This window comes from Temnothorax nylanderi, unplaced genomic scaffold (genome assembly GCF_030848795.1).
Source record: "Temnothorax nylanderi isolate EJ_2023f unplaced genomic scaffold, tnyl_v1.0 TNYL_tig0532_pilon, whole genome shotgun sequence".
NCBI lineage: Eukaryota > Metazoa > Arthropoda > Insecta > Hymenoptera > Formicidae > Temnothorax > Temnothorax nylanderi.
This window is the reverse complement of record NW_027249594.1, coordinates 68,099-90,752: the sequence shown is the minus strand read 5'-3', so window position 1 is coordinate 90,752 and position 22,654 is coordinate 68,099. Positions and strand designations below refer to the sequence as shown.

General features: G+C 34.0%; 1 protein-coding gene and 1 long non-coding RNA gene across 2 annotated transcripts; both read left to right on the top strand.

Moving 5' to 3' along the window:
- Positions 1 to 2,270: 2,270 nt before the first annotated feature.
- LOC139783700 (UDP-glycosyltransferase UGT5-like) lies at positions 2,271 to 21,536 on the top strand. Its single transcript, XM_071722845.1, has 6 exons — positions 2,271 to 2,562; positions 2,773 to 3,003; positions 6,974 to 7,390; positions 19,755 to 19,977; positions 20,553 to 20,772; positions 21,035 to 21,536. The coding sequence occupies exons 1-6, from the start codon at positions 2,335 to 2,337 to the stop codon at positions 21,327 to 21,329; spliced, it is 1,614 nt and encodes a 537-aa protein (XP_071578946.1). The 5' UTR covers positions 2,271 to 2,334; the 3' UTR covers positions 21,330 to 21,536.
- LOC139783703 (uncharacterized) lies at positions 10,380 to 15,829 on the top strand. Its single transcript, XR_011721352.1, has 3 exons — positions 10,380 to 13,129; positions 13,362 to 13,377; positions 15,756 to 15,829. It is a non-coding gene; the product is annotated as an uncharacterized lncRNA (long non-coding RNA).
- Positions 21,537 to 22,654: the final 1,118 nt, after the last annotated feature.

Here is a 22,654-nt window from a genome sequence, read left to right as displayed (position 1 = left end):
TAAAATTATTTATTTTGTTGTTAAAAATCGGCACCGAAAAAATAGTCACGATTTCGTCCCGGTCTCCCCTATAAAATTGCATTTTCTTTAATAAAATTAAAAAAAAATTTTTTTTTAAATTTTGCTTCAAATACATTTTAGATATTGTTTTCACCTTCTAAAAAATTTTTAAAAGAAATTATTGGAGCCATTTTCGAGATTTCAGGTCTATTACTAGCTACAGAACTGCTTCTGTTCATTACCGATAACTCCCGTTCTTATATATATTAATATTTTTTAATGATTCATTTTAACAATAACCATAAAAGAATATAGAATTATGTGGTTTTAAATACCAAAGTTTTAAATACTCAATATTTTTTATTTCTTAAATATTTAACTTAAAAAAAAAGTCTATTTTTTTGCTTGTCAAGGTTGTCTACCCCCTTAATCCTTTTTTTTTGATAAATTATTTTTTGATAAAATAGTATAAGTTAGTGATTCCTTTCATTAATCTTATATTTTTAACTATTTTTGTTAATAAATTCGATACTTTCAAGGAGGTATGATTTAAAAAACCCATAGGTACCTTTTGCAGCATGTTACAAAAAGACTTACATGCGGCATGTTACAAAATAACAAATTAATTTGTTATTGGTAAAAGGTTAAACATGTAATACTAGGTGCCTGAAACATCAAGCTACAATTTCCAACGTTTATTTGCGTACACATCACTACCAAATGGGAAATATAATAAAAAAGAACTTAAGCATTCGGCAACCCAAGTAGCAAAATGACGTTAAAATGGCATTAAATTTTGGTCATAAAATGACCAATTAGACGTCCTAAATAGGGTCTCATGAGACCCGAAAATGACGTCGATATGTCACGTCCATGAGCCGTCATTTTTTGACGTCTTATTGACGGCAAAAATAGGACCAATGTACTAGTAGTGTGTCACATTGTTTTGAGCCTTTCGACTCACGAGACTCCTAGAGATATCATTGCCACCTTTGACTAGAGAGGATACGGCCTTAGAGGCGTTCAGGCATAATCCCACGGATGGTAGCTTCGCACCACCGGCCGCTCGACCGAGTGCGTGAACCAAATGTCCGAACCTGCGGTTCCTCTCGTACTGAGCAGGATTACTATCGCAATGACTGGTCATCAGTAGGGTAAAACTAACCTGTCTCACGACGGTCTAATACCGCTGTCGTACGACTTACCGGTTTCTATAAATGTTCTTAAATGTTTTTTATGAAATTAAAATGTTAAAATGTCCACTTGATAAACGTTTATAAAAAAACGTTCTCTTTCTTTAGCTAGGAAAAATAACGCTTTCTTAACTGTTTCTTTACATATCGTGTGCGTATAGCCCCGCTCCTCTCTCAAGGCGGTCACCCATCCTAGTACAGTACCGCGCCCGTGTTGCTTGACTTCGATGATCCAGTGGACAGTGACGATCTTCTGACCCTGATGCTTCCTTATTAACTGATGTACTTGTCTATAACAGGTACATCTTTAAAATGTTCAAAAATCTTGTAATAATATCTTCTTGATAGCTATAACACTGCATGAAATAGTTATCATAAAACTATAATTACACGCAACCACATCCACTTATACCATAAATTCACCACTTCAATCATAAAGTTGCGAAACAAACATATTGTAGTTAATTTTGTGGTTTTTATATTATTATTACTTTATTATACAATATTAAGAAGTAAAAATAGTTATATTACAAAAAGACCTTATTTGGACTTTAAGACGCCTTTAAAATGACGTCTTCAGATGGTCTAAGAAATGACGTCTTATGAACGTCTATTATTAGTCGCCGACGTCATAGACCAAAAATGACTAAAAATAGACGTCATTATGTCGTCTTCTGACGTCACTTTGCTACTTGGGCATAGATAAAAAATGACTAAAAATAGTCATTATGTCGTCTTCTGACGTCACTTTGCTACTTGGAAACTCTCCCCTATAATGACCAATCATGTATTACGTAACCAACACTGATTGAATAATTATCTTGCATGTGAATGTCGTCATTCAATTTCAGTAATAATAGCAATAAGGAGTGAATAGATACTGCGTACTATCTACAATACTTACATATACATGTACATATTATTAATGATTCGTTTATGTATTTTTCTTCTTCTTATTTTTATGATTGTACAGCTAAGTTGTCGAGAAAATCCAATATTATTAGCCTGTTAGATAAAGTGATGTTATGATGAACGCTATTATCTCAAAATGAGGAGAGGGGGAATGCTATACTAAGCATGCTGATACATTCGGTCTTATCGTCTGATTGAGAGACCACGCGAGAAGTTTTGCGCAACAATAATGTTAAGTCGTGTCATTTTGTTTATTTGTTATATCTTAATAGGTGATCTCGTGATAGCGTCGAAACCATTGTCGATTTTAGTAATAGAGCCTATTCAGTCGACTAGCCATCACATCTGGACAGAGCATTTGGTTAAAGGACTGCTTCGCAAAGGCCATCATGTACACTCAATCAGCATACATGAGACTAAGGTTAAAGGAAAACTTGCGCAGAATTTGACGTACGCCGTGAGTAAATGTTATGAAATTTCAAATTTGGAAACATTCTGAGAGACATAAATCAATTATTTGCAATTTATAAAACAAATAACAAAAAATATTACTTTTTTATTTTAAAATATTTTCTCTTTTATATAAGATATGCTTTCGGAGATGCTAATTTATCATATTTTTATATCTCTTCTCCTGTATGGCTAGTAATGTACTTATTATTCTCAGGTTTTCGATTTGCAAACTAATGAAGAAGCTGAGGATTATAACCCAGTTGAATGGGAACAGTACAGCGTACTTTATACGGCGTATTTTACATATCAGTGGGGTATTCACGCATGTGACACAATGACAAATACTAAAGCAGCGAAAGAGCTTTTGGAAATGATTAAAACTATCGAGTTTGATGTTATAGTGCAGGACATTGCTTTAACTCAATGTTTCTATGGATTATGGGAGGTAAAGTCAATCAACTTTAGTGAACTTTAATTATTTAGTCTATTTTTAAACTGCAAGCAACTTAGCGAAGTTGCCTTATAAATCAAGTGTGTTTACGTAGCAAATTAAAAGTGTCTATACTCCATTCCACGAGAGAACATTAGTCCTCCGCGCATAGACGCGTGGGGAGAGCGACAAAGTGGGGAGAGCATGGCGCGCTTCTCAATGCCGTATACGTATAAATATAACATGCTCGGTCCCGGGGCTATTGTGCTAGTCTACATCGATTGTTTGATACGCGTATCAAATAGTGTATTTAAGCTAATCAGGTAATGATTAAACTAATGTACTAGTAAACACACACACACACAGGAACGCGCGTGCTCGCGTGAAGCCTTATCTTTCTTCTGTTGTCGCCGTGGGCCCTCGCTATCGCAAAATCTCAATAGAAATGTTCAAATAATCATAACTGCGAAAAAAAATTGTAGAGACCTCGGCAACATCGCGTTGTTTTCGTCTCGGAAAGCCCTTTCGAACGAGCCCTCACTCAACCCCACATGCCATTTAAGATTTTTTGGCTCCCCCCTCCCCCCGTCCCCCGGGGGTGTGGTGGTGGGTGTTTTTGTGGTTAAATAATAGACTTTGTGATCCCATTGTATCCCTATAAATTTCAATCCTATATTTCAAACCATTCACAAATTATTTAGGTGGCCCGGAACTTTCGGTAGGCACTGTATATATATATATATATATATATAGTTATGTATGAAGTTTGTGCGTTCTAAGAGCAAAAATTAAGAGCTTTAATTTAAAAAATAAGAAAAAGAAATCTATTTTTATATAAAACAAAAAATTAATTTAAAATTAATAAAAAATAATAAAAAATAAAAGAGGTCGTAGAATATAATTTTCACGAAAAGATGATTCCTGCGTTTTTTCTAAAATGTATAAGCGCGAGGATAAATTTTAATGTTTATTTAGTTTATTACGTTCGAAAAATAACAGTATTAACAGTCGAGCCCTGGAAGTGCTCCGTTTAGTTCGAAGTATCCGCGTATACTTCCATATATATAATAAGAATTCTTAACAATTGTTTTTGCGTTTTATGTCAAAAGAAAATAGTCTGCGACCTCTTTTATTTTTCATTACTTTTTATTAATTTTAAATTAATTTTTTGTTTTATATGAAAATAGATTTCTTTTTCTTATTTTTTAAATTGAAGCTTTTAATTTTTGCTTTTAGGACGCACCAAACTTCATACATAACTATATACATAAATAATATGCTTATATAAACTTATATAAACTAAATAATTTTTAAATGGCTCCGAGGATTAAAATTCAGTATAAAGAATAGGGCAAGGAAAGCCGTAACAGGATGTTTGTGTTAAATTATTTTTAATAGACAAATATTATTCCAACCATAGTAAACTGCGCGGCGACAAATCGTCAGACTTGAAACACAATTTGGTTGTATAAACCCATTAACGACCAAGATCGTTGATTTTTCAACATGTTTTGAACCTCATTTTCATGCCTGTAACAGAGGAATAAATGGATCAACGTTAGTGTTCCTTATATTTTCGGGTATGCTCTAACAGAATTTGGGCTCAGAATAGAAAATTTCCAACTACAAAATTAAATATGGCGGCTTCTGTACAAAGAAATGAAAAAAAATTGTTCATTTTTAATGTTTATAATTTTTTTTCGGACTGAAATCGCGCAGAAATCTGGAATATCGCTCAACCATCGGTGCACAAAATTGTTGAAGTTTAACAGGAATTTTTTTGATATTCATGTTGATGACTTTTCCTACCTATGATTTCTATCTATAAGATGTTCATAGAAATAAAAAATTTGTCGCAAAATACAAGAAATAACTGAGTCTTAGCCATTTTGGGGCCGCCATATCGGACCCGCCATTTTGAAAATTGATTATTGCGTCAACCATCGTTAGAAGACTCGATAATTATCATTTGAACTCATAATAAGCATTAAATAATGTAATAAATAAGAAATATTAGCGAAAAACTCTAATTTTGGGGACATTTTTACGTTCTAACCGCCATTTTGGAAGGAAAAGTCATCAACATGAATATAAAAAAAATTCCTGTTAAACTTCAACAATTTTGTGCACCGATGATTGAGCGATATTCCAGATTTCTACGCGATTTCAGTCCGAAAAAAAATCATAAACATTAAAAATGAACAATTTTTTCTCATTTCTTTGTACAGAGGCCGCCATATTTAATTTTGTAGTTGGAAATTCTCTATTCTAAGCCCAAATTCTGTTAGAGCATACCCGAAAATATAAGGAACACTAACGTTGATCCATTTATTCCTCTGTTACAGGCATAAAAATGATCGAGGTTCAAAAATATGTTGAAAAATCAACGATCTTGGTCGTTAATGGGTTAACAGCCAAATTTCGGAAGCTTTTTTTTTATTGCGAAGTATCTTTGCGTTTTGTATATGTAAGAAAAATTCTTAACGATTGTTCCTTTTGTGACAAAATGTTTGTGTTCGAGAACAATTTTTAAGATCCTTTGCGTTATAAAAAAAATAGTTTGTAAAAGTTGAGTTCCGGAAGTGCTTCGCTTAATATTTACGATGTATCCGCGCGTACTTGCATATGTAAAACAACACATTTTTAATAATTGTTTTTGCGTTTTGTACTAAAATGTACATTTTGAGAGGACAATCTCTAAGATTAATGATAGTAAGAAAATTATAGTTTATTGGCACGTATAAAATAAAAAATTCCTAATAGTTAATTGTTTCTACTTTTTACACTCCTAACTCGAACATATGTCCTCTAAATTATTAATCTTGTTCTATCATTTTCTAAAAATAAAAGCTGAAATGTCTATTTATGTGATTTATTTAGAAAATTTAGATAATATTTTAATGTAGGATATTTATTTAATTTATTTAAAAATGTAATTGTTTAAAGTTATATTTAGCTAACAATATAATTTTAATATAAATGTTATATTAGTAGCGTTTTATTATTATTAAGTAATTATTGATAAGTTGTCCTCGCACTTGTACATTTTATGACATAAAACACAGGAAGAATCGTTAGAAATTTTTCTTACATATGTATAAGTACGAATACTTCGTATAAAACGGAGTAGTTCCGGATTTCGACTGTTACTAATTACTAATTATTCTCATAACGCGTTGTGGATCTTAAAAATTGTTTTCGCACTTGTATATTTTTGTACAAAATGCAGGAATAATCGTTACAAATTTCTCGTACATATACAAGTATGCCCTGATACTTCGGACTAAACGGATAACTTTCGGGCTCTGGCTGTTACTAAACTATTTTTTCTTTAACGTAATGGATTATATAAAGATTGCCCTCATAAGTATTTGTACATTTTGGCACAAAACGCAGGAATCATCGTTTTCGAGAAAATTTCATTTTTTTTATCTTTTGTCATTTCTTTATTACTTTTTAATTTGTTATTTTGTTGTAATTTTATTGTTTTATATACATATATATATATATATATATATATAAATATTTCTTTTTATAATTTTTTTATTAGGGAAAATATTTAATTTTTGCTTTAAGAACGCTCCAAACTTCAATTACATTATTATTTTTGTATTATCTGCTAATAAAAGTGACGACTCTTTTCCGCAAAATAGTACTTAATATATTTTATTTTAATTAAAGTAATTCTTAAATCGACCGTGACTGGCAATATATAACGTCTTTTCCGATATGAACATCGAAAAACCGTGAGCCAACTTGGTTTGTCGGATTCACATATTTTATTTTGTTTATTTATTGCAAAATAATAAGTATTCAGTTTTAGCTCCTTCCATTATCTGTAGGGCTGCGTTCGGAAACGTCACCCGAGTACACACGGGTATACTCCCTTCTCCTTCTAACTCGCTGAGATAGAAAGAGAAGGGAGTATACTCGTGTGCACTCGGGTGACGTTTCCGAACGCAGCCTATAGGTACTGTTCTTTCAGGTTGCTAAAGGTAAGCCACCTATAGTAGGTTATATTCCATATGGTTCTGCACCTTGGCTTAAGGATTATATCGGTGGTCCAAGTTATCCGACTGTTCGACCATATACACATGCAGCCATTGCAAAACCTGGAGGTTTGTGGCTGAGAACATGGAATGCTCTATATTACATTGTCGATAATCTGATACGACATTACTATTACTTCGCTGTTATTCAACGACTTTCGGAGGAATATATAGGCCATGCAATCAGGCCATTACATGAAATAGAAAAAGACAGAATTAATATAGTACTAATTAATAGTCATCCTGCGTTCGAACCTGCAATTCCATTGCCGCCGAACACTCTGGAGATCGCAGGACTGAATGCCCAGGCCGTGCAACCAATTACCGGCGAAGTAGTCGTAACATATCCTGAGGTAAGAGAAATTATACTTCTTACTTAAGAAACACAATTTAACAAAAACTACGATAAGAATATTAACAAAAAAATTGTGTATACTGAAATGTAATTTTAACGAAACTCTGGTCAAATTATTGTCTATTATTATTTAGTATTCAAAGATTTTCGGACTAGGACTTATCATCTCTTGTTGCACAGATTGTTCCGCTATATTCAGGATATTGTAACAAATACTATTCTAATTAGCAAGATTTTGAATAAATAATTAGATCAGAAAAATGTTTAATTTTGTGGCAAATATTAATATTAATGGCGACCTCATCGATTTTAAAGACTTTGATAAATATTATCAAGGACCCTGAGTAACTTTCAAAAGATTTTAGTCATTGTTATTCGTTGTAATTATTATAAGTCATTAACAAAAAAATTTAACAGAACATAATTTTTTACAACACCATATATATTTAAGGAGGTATTTTTATTTTGCTGAATTTTTCTGTCTTTACCCTCTTACACGCCAATCGATATCTGTTATGCACGGTTCCACGTGGGTTTTCAACGTCCTGTTAGCGGTGAGTGGGGTGAAATGGTCCTCGCTTTGCGTGGAAGGTTAAAAACTTATCTGAAATTTTATTTTTAAGATACAATTATCTTATAAAAAGGGTGTGGGTTTCTGGAGAGTGGTGCAAGAAGAGGGGCAAAACCTCTTCTCCGCTCATGAATCTACTACACTTCCACGTACATATTAATCATTTGTCTTGCAATACTAAGGATAACTGTTATATTTTTTAAACATTTAAATTTATTTGGTTAATAATATAACTTTTTAACAAAAACGAGCGACAACTAAAACTTTATGCAAGTTAAGCAGAGCCGTGTCCTTGACAATATATGTCAAGGTCTTTGAAATCGGTGAGGTCTTTGAAATCGCCATTAATATTAACACTTACCAATTTTGTTTTTAATAAATCGATAATTTCTTGTACAATTCCAAATTTATAAGAGTTTTTGGATGCGCTTTTATTTCTTATACAATTTGCATATATACATTACATGTGTAAGGGAGACCGGGGCTCGTTGGCACAAGGGACAAGTTGGCAAGGCGTTCCGTTTATGTATTTATAGCAAAAGAAACCATGGAAAAGTTATCACAAAATATCTCTTTTATGACATAGGTACTTTTCCCAAAGTTTTATTTAAATCAAACAAGTATTACAATAAAAAAAGAGAAAACTCTGATTCAAGAGGTGGCAAGTAAATTTTCGAGCGTTACAAAATATCGTATTAATGTTCTTCAGCTTGAGAAGAAAATCAAAGTGACGTATTATTAGTTAAAAGAAAAGTTTCTGTTACTATACGACATGTTATTTTGAGGAACAACAGTAATTTATTGTAATAAAATGACTGAAATCAAACGTGGGGGGACCGGGGCTTGTTGGCACTGTTTTCACAATTTCGGCATTTGAGTTTTTAAACAACTAGTTATCATGATTAAGGGGATCCTAAAGCGAAGGCCGAACTTCCTCGATGTCGGTAATGTCAACATGTCTAATCCTGTTTTCTATGTCATATATCTATATCTGTCCTTGTCTAACGAGAGGCATCTGTCCTTGTTTCGATTGCTGCGCCATCTCTGCTTACTAGCCTGCGTGTATATTTTTGTGGAAAATATGCACGATTTCTTCAAAGCTCTAATTTTTTTTCCAGGCTTTCAATCTCAATTTCAAAGGTACGTTATTGTTTGTGCACGTATTCTGAAGAGTGGGAACATTTCCTTTCGTACATATAACTTATACAACTGTTTATATTAGAAAATAAGGTTATGAGGTGACAGCATTTTTACATTTTTTTTCAATTATCACTAATTTTTTATAATCCCACTCTTCATTAGTACCTATACTTTACTCCTGTAAAAGGATTTTGCGATCTATAAAGCCGTTTCAAAGAACGAGCTTTGACTGCAATTGTCGGTAATTTGGGTCAGTTTAGGATCCCCTTAAACAGTACTAATATGATAAAGAGAACCTTTCTCTACATTTTCATGCCAGGAACGCTCCTGTATACTGTATCGTTTCTTTGTAATAAGTGAAATACGAACATTCTGCATTGTAGCCAACTTGCCCCGATAGTAGGGTAAGTTGGCTATGCGACCAAAAGTCCATGTTAAATTAATGAAAACGTAATAGAAACACAAAACGGGTAACAGATATGTACTTCTTGATACAGATTGTATCTTTTAAAGTTATTTTGTAATGATCGAATAGCAAAATGCTGTTGCAGAAAAACAATTGTAAACTATTTTAGATGTAACTTTCTTCAATATAAAAATATTAATATAAATATATATCTAGCTTCTATCAGCACTGTAGGTAGCAAATCACATACTCACACAGATCTCACGCGCGCGGCAACAAGTCAAGCTAAGCGTGCCTTGATATGAGCCAACATACCCCATCCCTGTATACGTTTGAGATTTCAGTCATTTTATTACAATAAATTACTGTTGTTCCTCAAAATAACATGTCGTATAGTAACAGAAACGTTTCTTTTAACTAATGATACGTCACTTTGATTTACTTCTCAAGTTGAAGAACATTAATACGATATTTTGAAACGCTCGAAAATTTACTTGCCACCTCTTGAATCAGAGTTTTCTCTTTTTTTATTGTAATACTTGTTTGATTTAAATAAAACTTTGGGAAAAATACCTATGTATGTATGCTATATTTCCAACATCTTTATAATTAAATAAATAACAATCGTATGTTATAATATAATTTTTATTTATTATTCAATTTTATAATCTGGGGCTTTAAAAACCCAAAATTTCTTTTGTGCATTTTATCGTGGAGAGAAGGAGGCGGTGTTTGGTATTCCCCCCTAAAAAAAAGTTTACAGTAGAGAGGTTTCGCTGCCGTGGTGACGCCGATTTCTGTCAATGCATGTTCAAACAACGACCTAGCAAAATTAAGTGTTCTAAACGACCCAAATAGACGGCGTAAGTAAATGTTGTTTTTTTTTGTTTTTTCACTATATTTCAAATAGTTTTTGCTAATTAAAACACTTCTATTCTTATTGTTAGTAGAGTATTATTTATAAAATGGCGAAGAGGAACGTCGAACAATACTTTTTTATTTTTATTTTTTTACTTGTTATTTATAATTATCTTTTATATATATATTTGTAATAATATATACTTTATATAACTAACAATTTTTTACAATAAAAATTTATTTTTAAGGAAAAGAAAGTTAAACTTTATTTTTCTCTGTATTTAGCATACCAATAAACCTTTCTAAAATTTCACTATTTTTATTTGTTAAAATAATTATACTTTTTGGAGTCGATCCAAAAAAGACTAGATTCTTTTGAAAGGTCATAGTCTGAAGTACAAAACTCTGCAATCATTTTTGTTAATATTTATTTGTTGCAAAGTTATAAATTTTTAAATAAATTTCCATTTTTTCTCATTTATGTTCAAATTTTATTTTTTATAAACAATTTGGTTTAATATTTGGTTATAAACCTATTGGATATTGTCGTAGAAATGTTGACAAGTAACTCAGAACTTTTTTTGATTTTTTGAAAGCCTAGAACATAAAAATAACATAGGATGGACTTAAAAGCCCCCCAGATGGCTGACAGCATTAGTAAAAAAATGACGATTGACGGAGGGTTAATTAATCCAATCTTAAAAATGGCATGTTAACTGAGTGAAATTCATTTGTATCGAAGAATTGAGGCCTCTTTTCCGCGATGCTGATTGGTTGTCTCGAATTTTGCATCGCGGCGTCTTTCACTCGTGTCGCTTCTGTTTGTAATGAAAAATCTGAATGGCGCGCGCGTAGCGCGCACTTGTAGTGTTCTAGTCCATATCTAAAAAAGAGATGTAAAGTCGATACTCGAATCTATCGAAGTTTATTGTTGTCGCTTTTTCGCGATGCCAATTGGTTTTCTCGCTGCGCTTACTTCATTTGCAGCTGTTATCGTATATTTTGACAGTTGTGTGTATCAAGAAGTTAATAGTGTAATAGTAATAGCATAATGTTAAAGCTAAATAGTGCGCGCGAAGCGCGCGTCTGTGGTGTCTAGTGTTTAGAAAAATCAGTGAATTACAGGCAAAGGATAAATATTGCAAGACATATTGCTAAACTTAACACTGCGCGGATACCATGGCCCCCTGGCGAAAATGAGAAGTTTTATAAACGTTTGTTTGACGTTTACGTGAGTGTTTGCGGAAGTTCATTGAGTGTTTAGAAACGGTCAGTAGAGAGTTCGTAGAGTGGAAATTGCAACGCTACAGCGTTTGAAAGGCGTTTGTATATAGCGTTTTTGAGAGTTTGCACAGCGTTTACATGAGCGTTTGCGGAAGTTCGTTGAGAGTTTAGAAACGGTCAGTAGAGAGTTCGTAAAGCGGAAATTGCAACGCTGCAGCGTTTGAAAGGCGTTTGTATATAGCGTTTTTGAGAGTTTGCACAGCGTTTACATGACGTATGACGTTTGCTGAGAGTTCTTTAAAACATTTAGAGATCCTCTGTTAAGCGTTTAATAAGTCGAAAGCGTTTGCTTTTATCATTGAAAACTGCGTGCAGCTTCTATTGAGCGTTTAACGGGCGTTTACTCTTGTCGTTAGAAGAAACGGCGTAAAGAGCGTTAAATGTTAAAATCTGCTTTTCGCAGTTTTTTTTTTAGGATCCTTTAACTTTCTCTTGCAGTACCCAGGAACAAACTTATTACCTGCATAAAACATACATGTATTAGTATTTTACATATAGAATGCATTATGGAAAAGCAGTTTATTTTCCGAGTGTAAGTATTGGGAAAAAATTTACAAAAAACCCATGACACATTACCTGTAAACCTGGCTTTGAGGAGAGAAAGAGGGGAAAAGGAAAAGGAAAAGGATATATTTACATTGAATCTAAATAATGTTTAAGTAGCTTGCATCTAATAGTCATTGGAATTTTATCTGTGCTATAATTTCCGATGTTGCTGATGAGAGGATTTTCGTGATCAGGTTTATAGCCTTTAGTGATCATCCCATAAATAACTTTATTAACATACTCTACTTGTGTTTGTGTATGCAAATCGGAGATGCGCGTTCTAGAAATATTAACGATGATGCGAAGAAATTTGTTCTGCATGATTTGAATTCTTTTGATATGCGATTTGTGAGCTGCCGCCCAGACCGGAGCTGCATATAGTAAAACGGTTCTGGCACAAGTCTTATATAACATAATTTTATATTCTAATTTGAGATCGCTCTTCCCTTTAATAAGAGGGTATAATTTTCTAAGGGCACCCTGTGTTTTACAGATTCTTTCGTCTATGGCAGGTTTCCATTTCAGTTGCGTATCAATATTGACTCCAAGATATTTAACTTTATTAGCCCAAGGGACTTTAAAATTTGACATCCTTATAGAAGGAGGTTTAGGAAATTTTTTACGAGTTATGATTATCGCCTCGGTTTTCTCATTATTGATTGTCATCCTCCAATCCCGAAAGAATTGGACGATGGCATCAACATGCTTTTGCAATCTGCTGACGAGCAAAGCCGGACTCCAAGAAGAAGTATACACGGCAGTGTCATAGATTGCCAATTCTGTTTTCGGGTCTTTGGGAATGTCGTTAATGAATATGTTGAAGAGAATTGGCCCCAATATGGAGCCCTGAGGAACACCAGACATAGCTTTGCAAACGGAGGAAGATTCTCCCTCAAAAGTGACTGTAAAATAGCGATTCCTTAGATAAGAGCGTAAGATTTTAATTATGTATTCCGGCATGCTAAGAGTGTTTAATTTATATAACAAAGCCTTGTGCCAGACTGAGTCAAATGCTTTTTGAATGTCAAATAATAGCATTGCTGAATTTCTTTTCTTGTTAATTTCCATTGCAAAGAATTCTGTGACTCTAAGCAATTGTTGAATTGTAGAATGACGAGACTTAAAACCGAACTGCTCGTTAATTATGATATTATTTGTTGACAGGAAGGCATCAATCTGGGTAAGCAGAACTCTTTCATACACTTTACTCAAAGAGCTTAGGAGGCTGATGGGTCTGTAATTTATTGGTGATGTTTGTGCCTTGCCCAGCTTGGGGAAAGCGAGAATCTTTGCCGTCTTCCAACATGATGGAAAGTAATACAAACGAAATGAGCTTAAAATAATATAGTAGATCTGAAGAACGATTTTAAAAAATGATTTTTTAAGCATAACAGTTGTGACCTTGTCTGAGCCTGGAGCTTTGTTGTTAGGAAAGGATTTAATAATATTAGAGATCAGGCGAGGTTATGAATTTCAAATCGCATTGCGGGGTCTTTTCGTCTAGATGTTCAACGTATTTATTTACGATGTTTTCGTGTGGAGATACCAGGCTGTCTGCTTCCTGATAAATTTTTTGGAAGTTTTGCGCCAGTAATTCTGCTTTTTCCTTTGGATCGTACACGTATGTGTTGTTACCGAGATCAAACGGTGGTGCGGGTGTTTTATTTCTCTGTAGAACCTTCCACAGTCCCCAAATGCTATTATCGCTAACTTTCGCATTTTTTAAGCACTCAGCCCATTTTTTATTTTTTACTTCGCTTAATTTATTTTGTATGATGGTATTAAGTATATTTTGATAATGCTTATGCTTATCGAGATCAGCATGCTGGTATTTCCTTCTGTAATAATTACGAAGTTTGATGAGCTTATTTATTTCAGAGGCTGTAGAGGGATCAGACGTTATATGACTGAAGTTGAAGTTTTGTACTTCGGAGACCTTTTTGAAGGCTCCACAGAGAAACTGTTGCAAATCGCGAATATAAATATCAATCTCTTCTTGGCTCTGCAGACTATGCCTTAATCTCCACTTGTTGGTAGCAGAATTGAAAGCTTCCCAATTAACTTTACGAGATTGGTTGAATTTTCTCTCTATTTGCGATTTCTCAAGATTCAGAAGTACAGGAAGATGATTGGAGGAAAGTTCGTTCGCTGTTACACAAGTATAATCGTAATTCAGATTTTTAGCTACGAAAAGATCAATGTTAGAAGGACGCCTGTGGGGCATCTTATGCGAATATGTTGAACTATGCATAATGCTAATATTGTTTTTATTTGTATAATTTAGCAGTTTGATGCCTCTACTGTCATTACTGAAATTGTTCCAGCAGCGGTGCTTAGCATTAAAATCACCGCCTATTAGAATCTTGTCATTCGACAAATCTTGAAAAATCGCATTAAATTTATTAAAGTCAAAGTTCTTCTTAAGAGAGATGTAAGTAACCCCCAACGTCAAGCTCAGGCCCGATAGCAGTTTTATTAAAAGAACTTCGCATCCATCTATGTCAGGGATAGGAAAAGTATGATAACGCAGAGACTTACTAATGATGATCGCTAATCCTCCCGCTATAACGCGTGGTGCGTCCGAGCGGATAATATCAAAACCGGAAAATTTTAACTTGGTACCAGGATGCAACCACGTTTCGGTTATTAAGGCTATATCAATGTTATTAGCACACATGAAATGGTTTAGTTCAAGTTCTTTATTATTTAAGCTTGTGGCGTTCCACAAACAAATCCTTAGGGGAGAGGGAGAAGGAATCATTTTTAATTTATAAGATCGGCTGCCTCAACAAACATCTGTAATTTGCTAAATCCATCAGTGCATGCTGCTAGTTTTTTATTAAGCTCACGTATAATATTAAACATCGATTTTATGTTTACTAGTTGACTTAGCTTTTTAATTTCAAAGATTAAGCCGTTAAAATCGGCTATATCGTCTGTGTGTGTAAAGTTACTTGATATCTTGTTTGGTACGTTTGTATGTTTCAAGGCCTCAGCATATGTTTTTGGTGGCGAATAAACATGTTTGTTCGTTGAGACAGTCGATCCGCCCGACAAAGGAAAGTCGTGACCAATTAGGTTTTAAAACATAGATTTACGCCGTGTGCCAGAAGTTTCTTTGTCATGCAAATTTTTATTTGGTTCATGCAGCGACAAGCCAGACGGGCGAGTAGTCGTCCGTTTTTCTAAGAATTTTAGATAAGACAGGCATTTTGAATAGCTAGCTGGGTGCTCCCCCGAACAATTACAGCATTTGGCCGGAGTATTTAAATCTTTTTTACAATCCGATGTTAGATGATTCTCTGCACATTTAACACACCTTGGTTTTTTGAAACAATTGGCTGACGTATGGCCAAACGCTTGGCAACGGAAGCATTGTAGAATGATTTTGCGGTTAATAAACTTATCCCAGTAGATTCTCGAATAGAATAAATATCGGATTTTTCTAAGTTGAGTGAGTGAGAATTTAGCGCTTAAGTTAATTTTATATGTAGCGTATATGCTACTTTTGTCATTAAGTTGTGCACACGAGTTGATTTCAATTCCAAATTTTTTTAGTTCATTGGAGACCGTTAAGTTTGGAATATTTGGAAGGCCTTTCAAGGTTACGGTAATAGTCTTATCCTCTGGGAGTGAATAGGTATGGAACGCGTACTTTTTGTCTATTGCAAATTTCTTAAACCCGACAAAATCATTTAATTTTAAAAACTGTATTTTAATTTGATTGCCAAGATATTTTAAATGAAAATTTTCACCGACACTTTGTTTCAGTTTGTTTAGTGCACTAGCTCGCGCAGAAGCCAGGTCTTATGATTTAGTGAAGGAAGCCTTAAACAAAACTAAATTGATGTACTGTATTTGAGATTGTGTATTCGAACCAAGTTCACAATATGATGTATAGTGGTTTTACAATTCAAAGTGTATGTTATCTGCCCGAATGTTGAACATAAATACGAGCTGTGAATGAATACAAAGCAAAGAAATAATTAAGGTAGAAAGATCCTTTCAATGAGTCTGTTATTCTTATTCAATACTTCGTAAAAGTAGTAAATATCCTTTTCTTATTTATGAACAATCCTGTAAGAACATTAATTATCTCAGTTTATCCTTTCTGAAAAGTATTGACGTAGGCAAATATAACTAGTTTCAAATCGTTATCAAAGAAAGAATCCTCATTTTGCCAACACAATCAAGAGAATATAATACATAGGCATAAATATACACATATAGCAAACAATGTTCAGTATTAAACTAATGGGTCAACTCGTTCACTCTGTTATAAGTTATATGAAGAACTTCTTAATCAATTGATTAATTCCTTCAGACACTAATCCGTGCGTTTAAGCAGTATGTAAAATGATGAGCTATTAAGTATTAATTAACTCTGATAGAATAGCTCTTGTAAATAATAATTGACTCATCAATTCAATTCAAAGAACACAAAATATAGAAAGAATTATATCGCAAAGAATAGACTAATAATATACGGTAATGACTAATTTCGAATGTATGTTAGAAGAAAACGCAATTGAACTTATACTCGTAAAGTGATTAATACGTAACGCAATGTATACGTTTATAACTCAAATATTTTAAAGACAAGAGACGAAGCAGGTAATGCCTCGATGGTATGATTTACTTATATTAAATAAAGAATGTAATACGACTCGCTTGATAGACGAGATGACAGCGCAAATCCGAATAACTCTAATGAACGCAGAGAATTATTAGCAACATCCATGAACGTAAACGGAATATCTCTAATTTGTCACGCATATAAGTGTTAGAATAGCACAGATTCATTTGAAGTGTTTCATAAACTTAGTGTTAAACACTTTGACTCGATCATTAAATGATTCGGTATATGAATCAAGGAATAATAAAGTGGATTGCAATCTCACCATAATGACAATAAATTACGTTAATCTGAGCTCAGTATCTTTATCAATATGCTTTCTCATGAAAATAATAATAGCAGGCTGGATTCTTTAAATATGAATCCACGTCTTGTTAACTCGTGAGTCTGAAATGAGGGAAAGGATTTTGAGTCCTTTTTCCCGTGCTAGAAGTAAATCTAGCAGTCTCCACTATGGACGAATGCTCGTCTCTCAACGTTAAAGCAAAGATAAATGTTACCTTAATCATCCAAATCGTATAGATTATGTTCTCAAAATGATGGTCAGTCCGACCAAATCACAATAGTCCCATATCGTCGGATTGATAGATATGGAATGATCATTCTCAAGTTACGTATAATGGCCGTCGTCCTTCGTCTCGAACATCGACGTAGTATAATGGCCGTCGTTCTTCGTCTCGAACATCGACGTAGTTGCAGTGACGATGATATCTATCTCTCTCTCTGTTGAATCAAGCGTGCCGGATCCAATATTCTCGTTGAAATGTAAAGCGATCCGTTCGTAAATAATACAATCGATCATTGCATGTAACGGATTGACAATGGAAGCAGGATTGCTTAGTAATGATTCTATTCGCACGAACTTCGCGAACAATCTCGAATTTACAATACACGAGTACGTGACGATGTGCTCAGTAGGACGGACCGGACACGAATGCGACTCGCCTCGCCGCTGGCACGCACGTTCTTACTAACGCATGCGCTGTTACGCTCTCTCGAACCGTCTCGATTTCCGGTTTCCACGCGGCATGCGCCGCTTGCGCGTAGTAATACACTAACTCGTATGAAGTAGTAGCGGTCGCTACCACTGTCGCCCTCCTTACCAACTTTTGCGATCTATGTTATCGACGAATACACAATCTCTTTAAGCGTCCTACTTTATCTTTGAATATTCTATCTTAGTTTCAAACACAGTTGATTCGCAAATTCTGCATAGTCATGAATTCTAGTTGCAAGATAGATCGGGGGGGGAGGGTTTTCTAGTTGCCTTATGTTCGTCTGAATTTTCTATCGATTCTTCGTCGCGATTAGTTAATCTACTCACATGCTCATTTTTTGTCTGATCTACGCAATTCTCCTCATCTCTCTCAAGTAAATCTATCGTCTCTGCCAGGCATTGGAAGCGATTAGATGTATTAAATTTACCTTGTAAAGGAGAGTCGGTTTCGACGCGGGGTAATTTTTCCAAGCCGGAATGGCTGGAAGAGTCCTCTTCAGCCTGTCGCTTAAGCGGCAGCCTTGTTGTCTTCTTGCCCTCCAATTTGGAGGGGTGTCCAGTCACCTGCTTCTCCGGAGACACCGCGCTGGCTCCGCCGTCCAGCCGTCCGCTCCCCCAGCAACACCAAGGTAGCCCTTGTCGGCACAGCACTCACAAGACTCAGAATTCGCAGAGTCGAAGACAAGCCTGGATAATGCGATAACCGAGTATGCTCCACCGCGATTTATTCTTCTTTTCTCCTCGCAGGGGGTCTGCTTATATACGCGGCTGGATGTATTTTAAATGCGAGAAAGATGCGCCGCCTAGCGGCATTGTTAGAAGAACGTTTGCTGAACGGAGGGAAAACGCTTGTGTTACGGAGTCGGGAAAAGCGTTTCTTGGGCGTTTCCAAGCCGTTTGCGTTAACGCCTTACAAAACGTTCACTGCGCCTCTACAATTCGCCACATCGGAAGAGCGTTTGCTGAACGGAGTGAAAACGCTTGTCTTACGGCGTTGGGAAAAGCATTTGCTAAACGTTTGAAAAGTCTGACAGCAAACTCTCTGCACGAATGCGTTTCAGCGTTTACTGAGCGTTCTCTGAAAACCGTTGCCTCAGCATTCCAGAACTTTTATGAAACGTTATATACAGCGTTTTATAAGCGTTCCGGAAGCGTTCAAAACTCAACGGCGTTGTGTAAGCGTTCTTATAAAGTTTGAAAGCGTATAAACTCTTAAAAAACCCTCATTATACATCTGTCCTTGTTCGATTGCTGCGCCATCTCTCGCTACACGCAATACTACTCATCATATCAACCTGCATGTGCTTTTGCATATATAAAAGTTGGACACATATAACTTTTTTTCTAGACTTTTATCTTAGTTCTAATTGCACGATATTGTTCTTAAATATTTTCCCTAAGAGTGCTGTAATCTCATTTTGTATATATAAACTGCAGTATTTTTGTATTAAGCAAATATTGTCGTCAGTGACAGCTCTATGTGCAGAAATTTTTTTTCGTTTTTGATGTAAAATCGACTGCAGCACCCTCCGCCGTTTTTGTGCGTACTTTAATTATGTAAAAAAGTTTTTTTAATTCCGTAAAGCCAATTCAAAGTTTTGTGTGTTCAAAAAAATGTCGGTAATTACTGCCACTACAGCATCCCCTTAAAAGTCTCAAGGTTTGCCGGGTGAGTGCTCCAAAAACACGGTGTCCGCGCAGTGTTAAAAACGTAAAAATATTTTTTATAATAATATTCTATTTATAACAATAACTTATAAAAAAATGTCGTATGAATCTTATTAAAATAAATTTAATAATATAATTTCTGCTTAGATATAATCTATTTAAAAATCGGTTACTTATACGATTATATTTTTATATTCATTAAGATACATATTTTTGTATATTATTGATATGTTTATAGTTCACCATTATTTTGCAGGATGTGCGCGTATTTCTTGACGGAGCAAAGAATGGAGCTATCGTAATATCGTTGGGAACAATTGTAAACTGGAAAAATGTCGGCCTAGACAAGATTAAAGCCGTTATACTTGCTCTGTCGAAACTGAAGCAACGAGTGCTGTGGAAGCTAGATATTGAAGTGCCATTTGAAATACCGGACAATGTAATGATTGTGAAATGGATGCCTCAAAGCGAAGTTTTATGTACGTTTTTCAATTCCTAGGAAAATACGAGAAACATGCAGAGATATATAGGGTGTCCGGTTCTACTATAGTAGAAGGGCGCGGCGAGAAGAGATGTCCCATTCCCAAATATTTGCGAATTTCGCAAAATGGTAGAGGACTTTTCTACTCGGTTTAACTCATCACTCTACTTGCGTACAAGAGGTCCGGCGATTATTACCGAACCCTCTGTATATATTTTCGTAACATTTGTTTAATTGACTATATATTGCTTTATATTCTTTTATCAACGTAAAACATTCTTTTAAACAAGTTTTAGCTCTCTTTTGTTTTATTTCATAATTTTTTCGCAACTATTATATTATAAACAATTTCAGTTTTTAATTATTACAAATATATAAATATATATTATAATTTCTTTATAATAAGAGAGTAGTTATTATTACAATATAAAGTTTGTTTTTTATTTCAAAATGATGTACAGGCAACAAAATAGTTGATTGAAAAGTTTATCACCTTATTAGTTTAATCGGGACATATACGGCTAATAAAATCTTTGAGAGTTAATATTTATTATAATATATCTTTATGTTTAGCTCATAAAAATGTAAAAGCAGTCTGGACACACGGTGGTCTTCTGAGTACGCATGAAGCTATTTGGAAAGGTGTACCAATGATCGTAATGCCATTTTTTATGGATCAAAAATCCAACACAAGAATATTAGTAGCTAAAGGTGTTGGCATATACTTGGACATTAAAACTTTGTCCACGCAGTCTTTATTACACGCAATTGAAGAAGTACTTTACAATGAAAGGTATTATATTTCGATCATGTTTTAATAATTATTATTTAAGTAGTAAATATTAACAATTTAGCTACATTACAAGTAATGTTTAAACTCTAATGTTTAATATGGTACAGTCTATTTAAAAATTCCTGTAAAAACAATTGTTTACAAAATAATAAATTATAAAATTTTGCTTTTCTGTTTATGTATCTTGTCATATTTGGCTATTCCTTTAATTAATATGCGTAGTTTTTCATCATTAATAGTAATACATTTTTTGTACCTACAGTTATACGAGAAACATGAAACGATTATCCAGCGAATTCCGGGATCGGCCAATACCGCCATTAGATTTAGCTGTTTGGAGCATTGAATACACCGTCCGCCATCCAAATGGAACTTTAGTAACGCCGCTGAGATCTCAGAGCTGGATGGAACAAAATCTGATTGATGTCTACGCATTTTTGTTCCTTAATTTCCTTATAACATTGTTAAGTATATTCTTTGTAATAAAGCTATTGATTAATTTTTATTATAATTATATGTACACCGCATCTAAATTACGCAAGAGCAAACAAGCGTAAGTCGTAGAAACATTAACAGGCTTTGCGTGCAGTTGCTGGATATAATGTTAATGTAAAGAATAAGTGAATATAACGCAAATATAGAAAATGTATTAATTGCATTTATATTGTAATTAATAATAAATTATGTTATACTGATGAATTGTAAATTAAATCGAGATTATATATGGTAAATATTAAAACATTTAATAAAATATTTTTTATGTACATATGTATAAAAGCTCCTCTCTGACATTAAATAAAATAACACATTATTGTGTAGAAATATTTTTATTTAAATATTTACGCAAATGTAAATATTTTTTAGAATTCTATTAACTTGAATGTAAAGAGACACATATCCGTTTGTTTAAATAATGGGTTAATATCCATAAAAGATCAAACCTCACCAATGACTTTGACCTTGACATATGTTGTCAAGGTCGTCATCTTGAGTGACCTTCAAAAGGTTTTAGCCGGCGGTCGTTGTTTATTAAAAAGTTATTAATAAAAGAAGTTTGAGAAATATAGCAGTGCTATCACGGGGTGCCAACAACATAAATAGTTTATTCAATTGTATTATTATTAGACCCAATATTTGGATTATTAAATCAATAATTAAAATATTGGTTTAATAATTCAGATATTGGGTCTAATAATAATCAATAATTAAATTATTGGTTTAATAATCCAGATATTTTGGGTCTAATAATAATACAATTGAATAAACTACTTATGTTTTTGGCACCCCGTGATAGCATTTTAATTAAAGCAACAGCTTTTTTTTCTTAGTGCATAAATGACTAATATTACATCTTTTTTTTTTAAGTAGAGAATATCTCGTTTCGCGTGAAAGTTGCTGCTTTACCAAAACACAACATTTAAGGTAGTCCTTTCGTGAGAACAAGTATTAGATAGGTACCTAAATTTGATATATGTTAAATATACAGTAATAAGGGGCATGTGTACGAAAAATCAGGTGAGGTTACCGACACTTTACAAGAAATAAGTCAATCTAAATGTGCGTTCGCGGAGCGTGCTATTGTCATTCTATCCTTGTTTACATCTAATGAACGAGAAAGATAGAATGATGCAAATCGCCACGGCCGAGGTTTTCAACAAATAATACATATACTTAGCGATCAGATGAATACATTATTCATGTCTTAAAATATTCCCTGAAGTTTCCGGATTTCGTACGTACCTTGAAAATAAGGGCTTGCCGAATGTTTTGCTCTGATATATGAGGTTAAATAAGTAGTGGATCCAATCGCATATTGCTTTACTCGTGGCTGCGACGGCTGCGTTCGGAAACGTCACCCGAGCGCACACGAGCACACTCCCCT

Bases quoted from the DNA above. Each gene is read 5' to 3' on its own strand.
- LOC139783700 (XM_071722845.1), top strand. From the start codon at position 2,335: ATGTTAAGTCGTGTCATTTTGTTTATTTGTTATATCTTAATAGGTGAT. The intron at 7,391-19,754 runs GTAAGAGAAATT...ATTATTTTGCAG, and splicing joins TAGTCGTAACATATCCTGAG to GATGTGCGCGTATTTCTTGA. The intron at 20,773-21,034 runs GTATTATATTTC...TTGTACCTACAG, and splicing joins GAAGTACTTTACAATGAAAG to TTATACGAGAAACATGAAAC.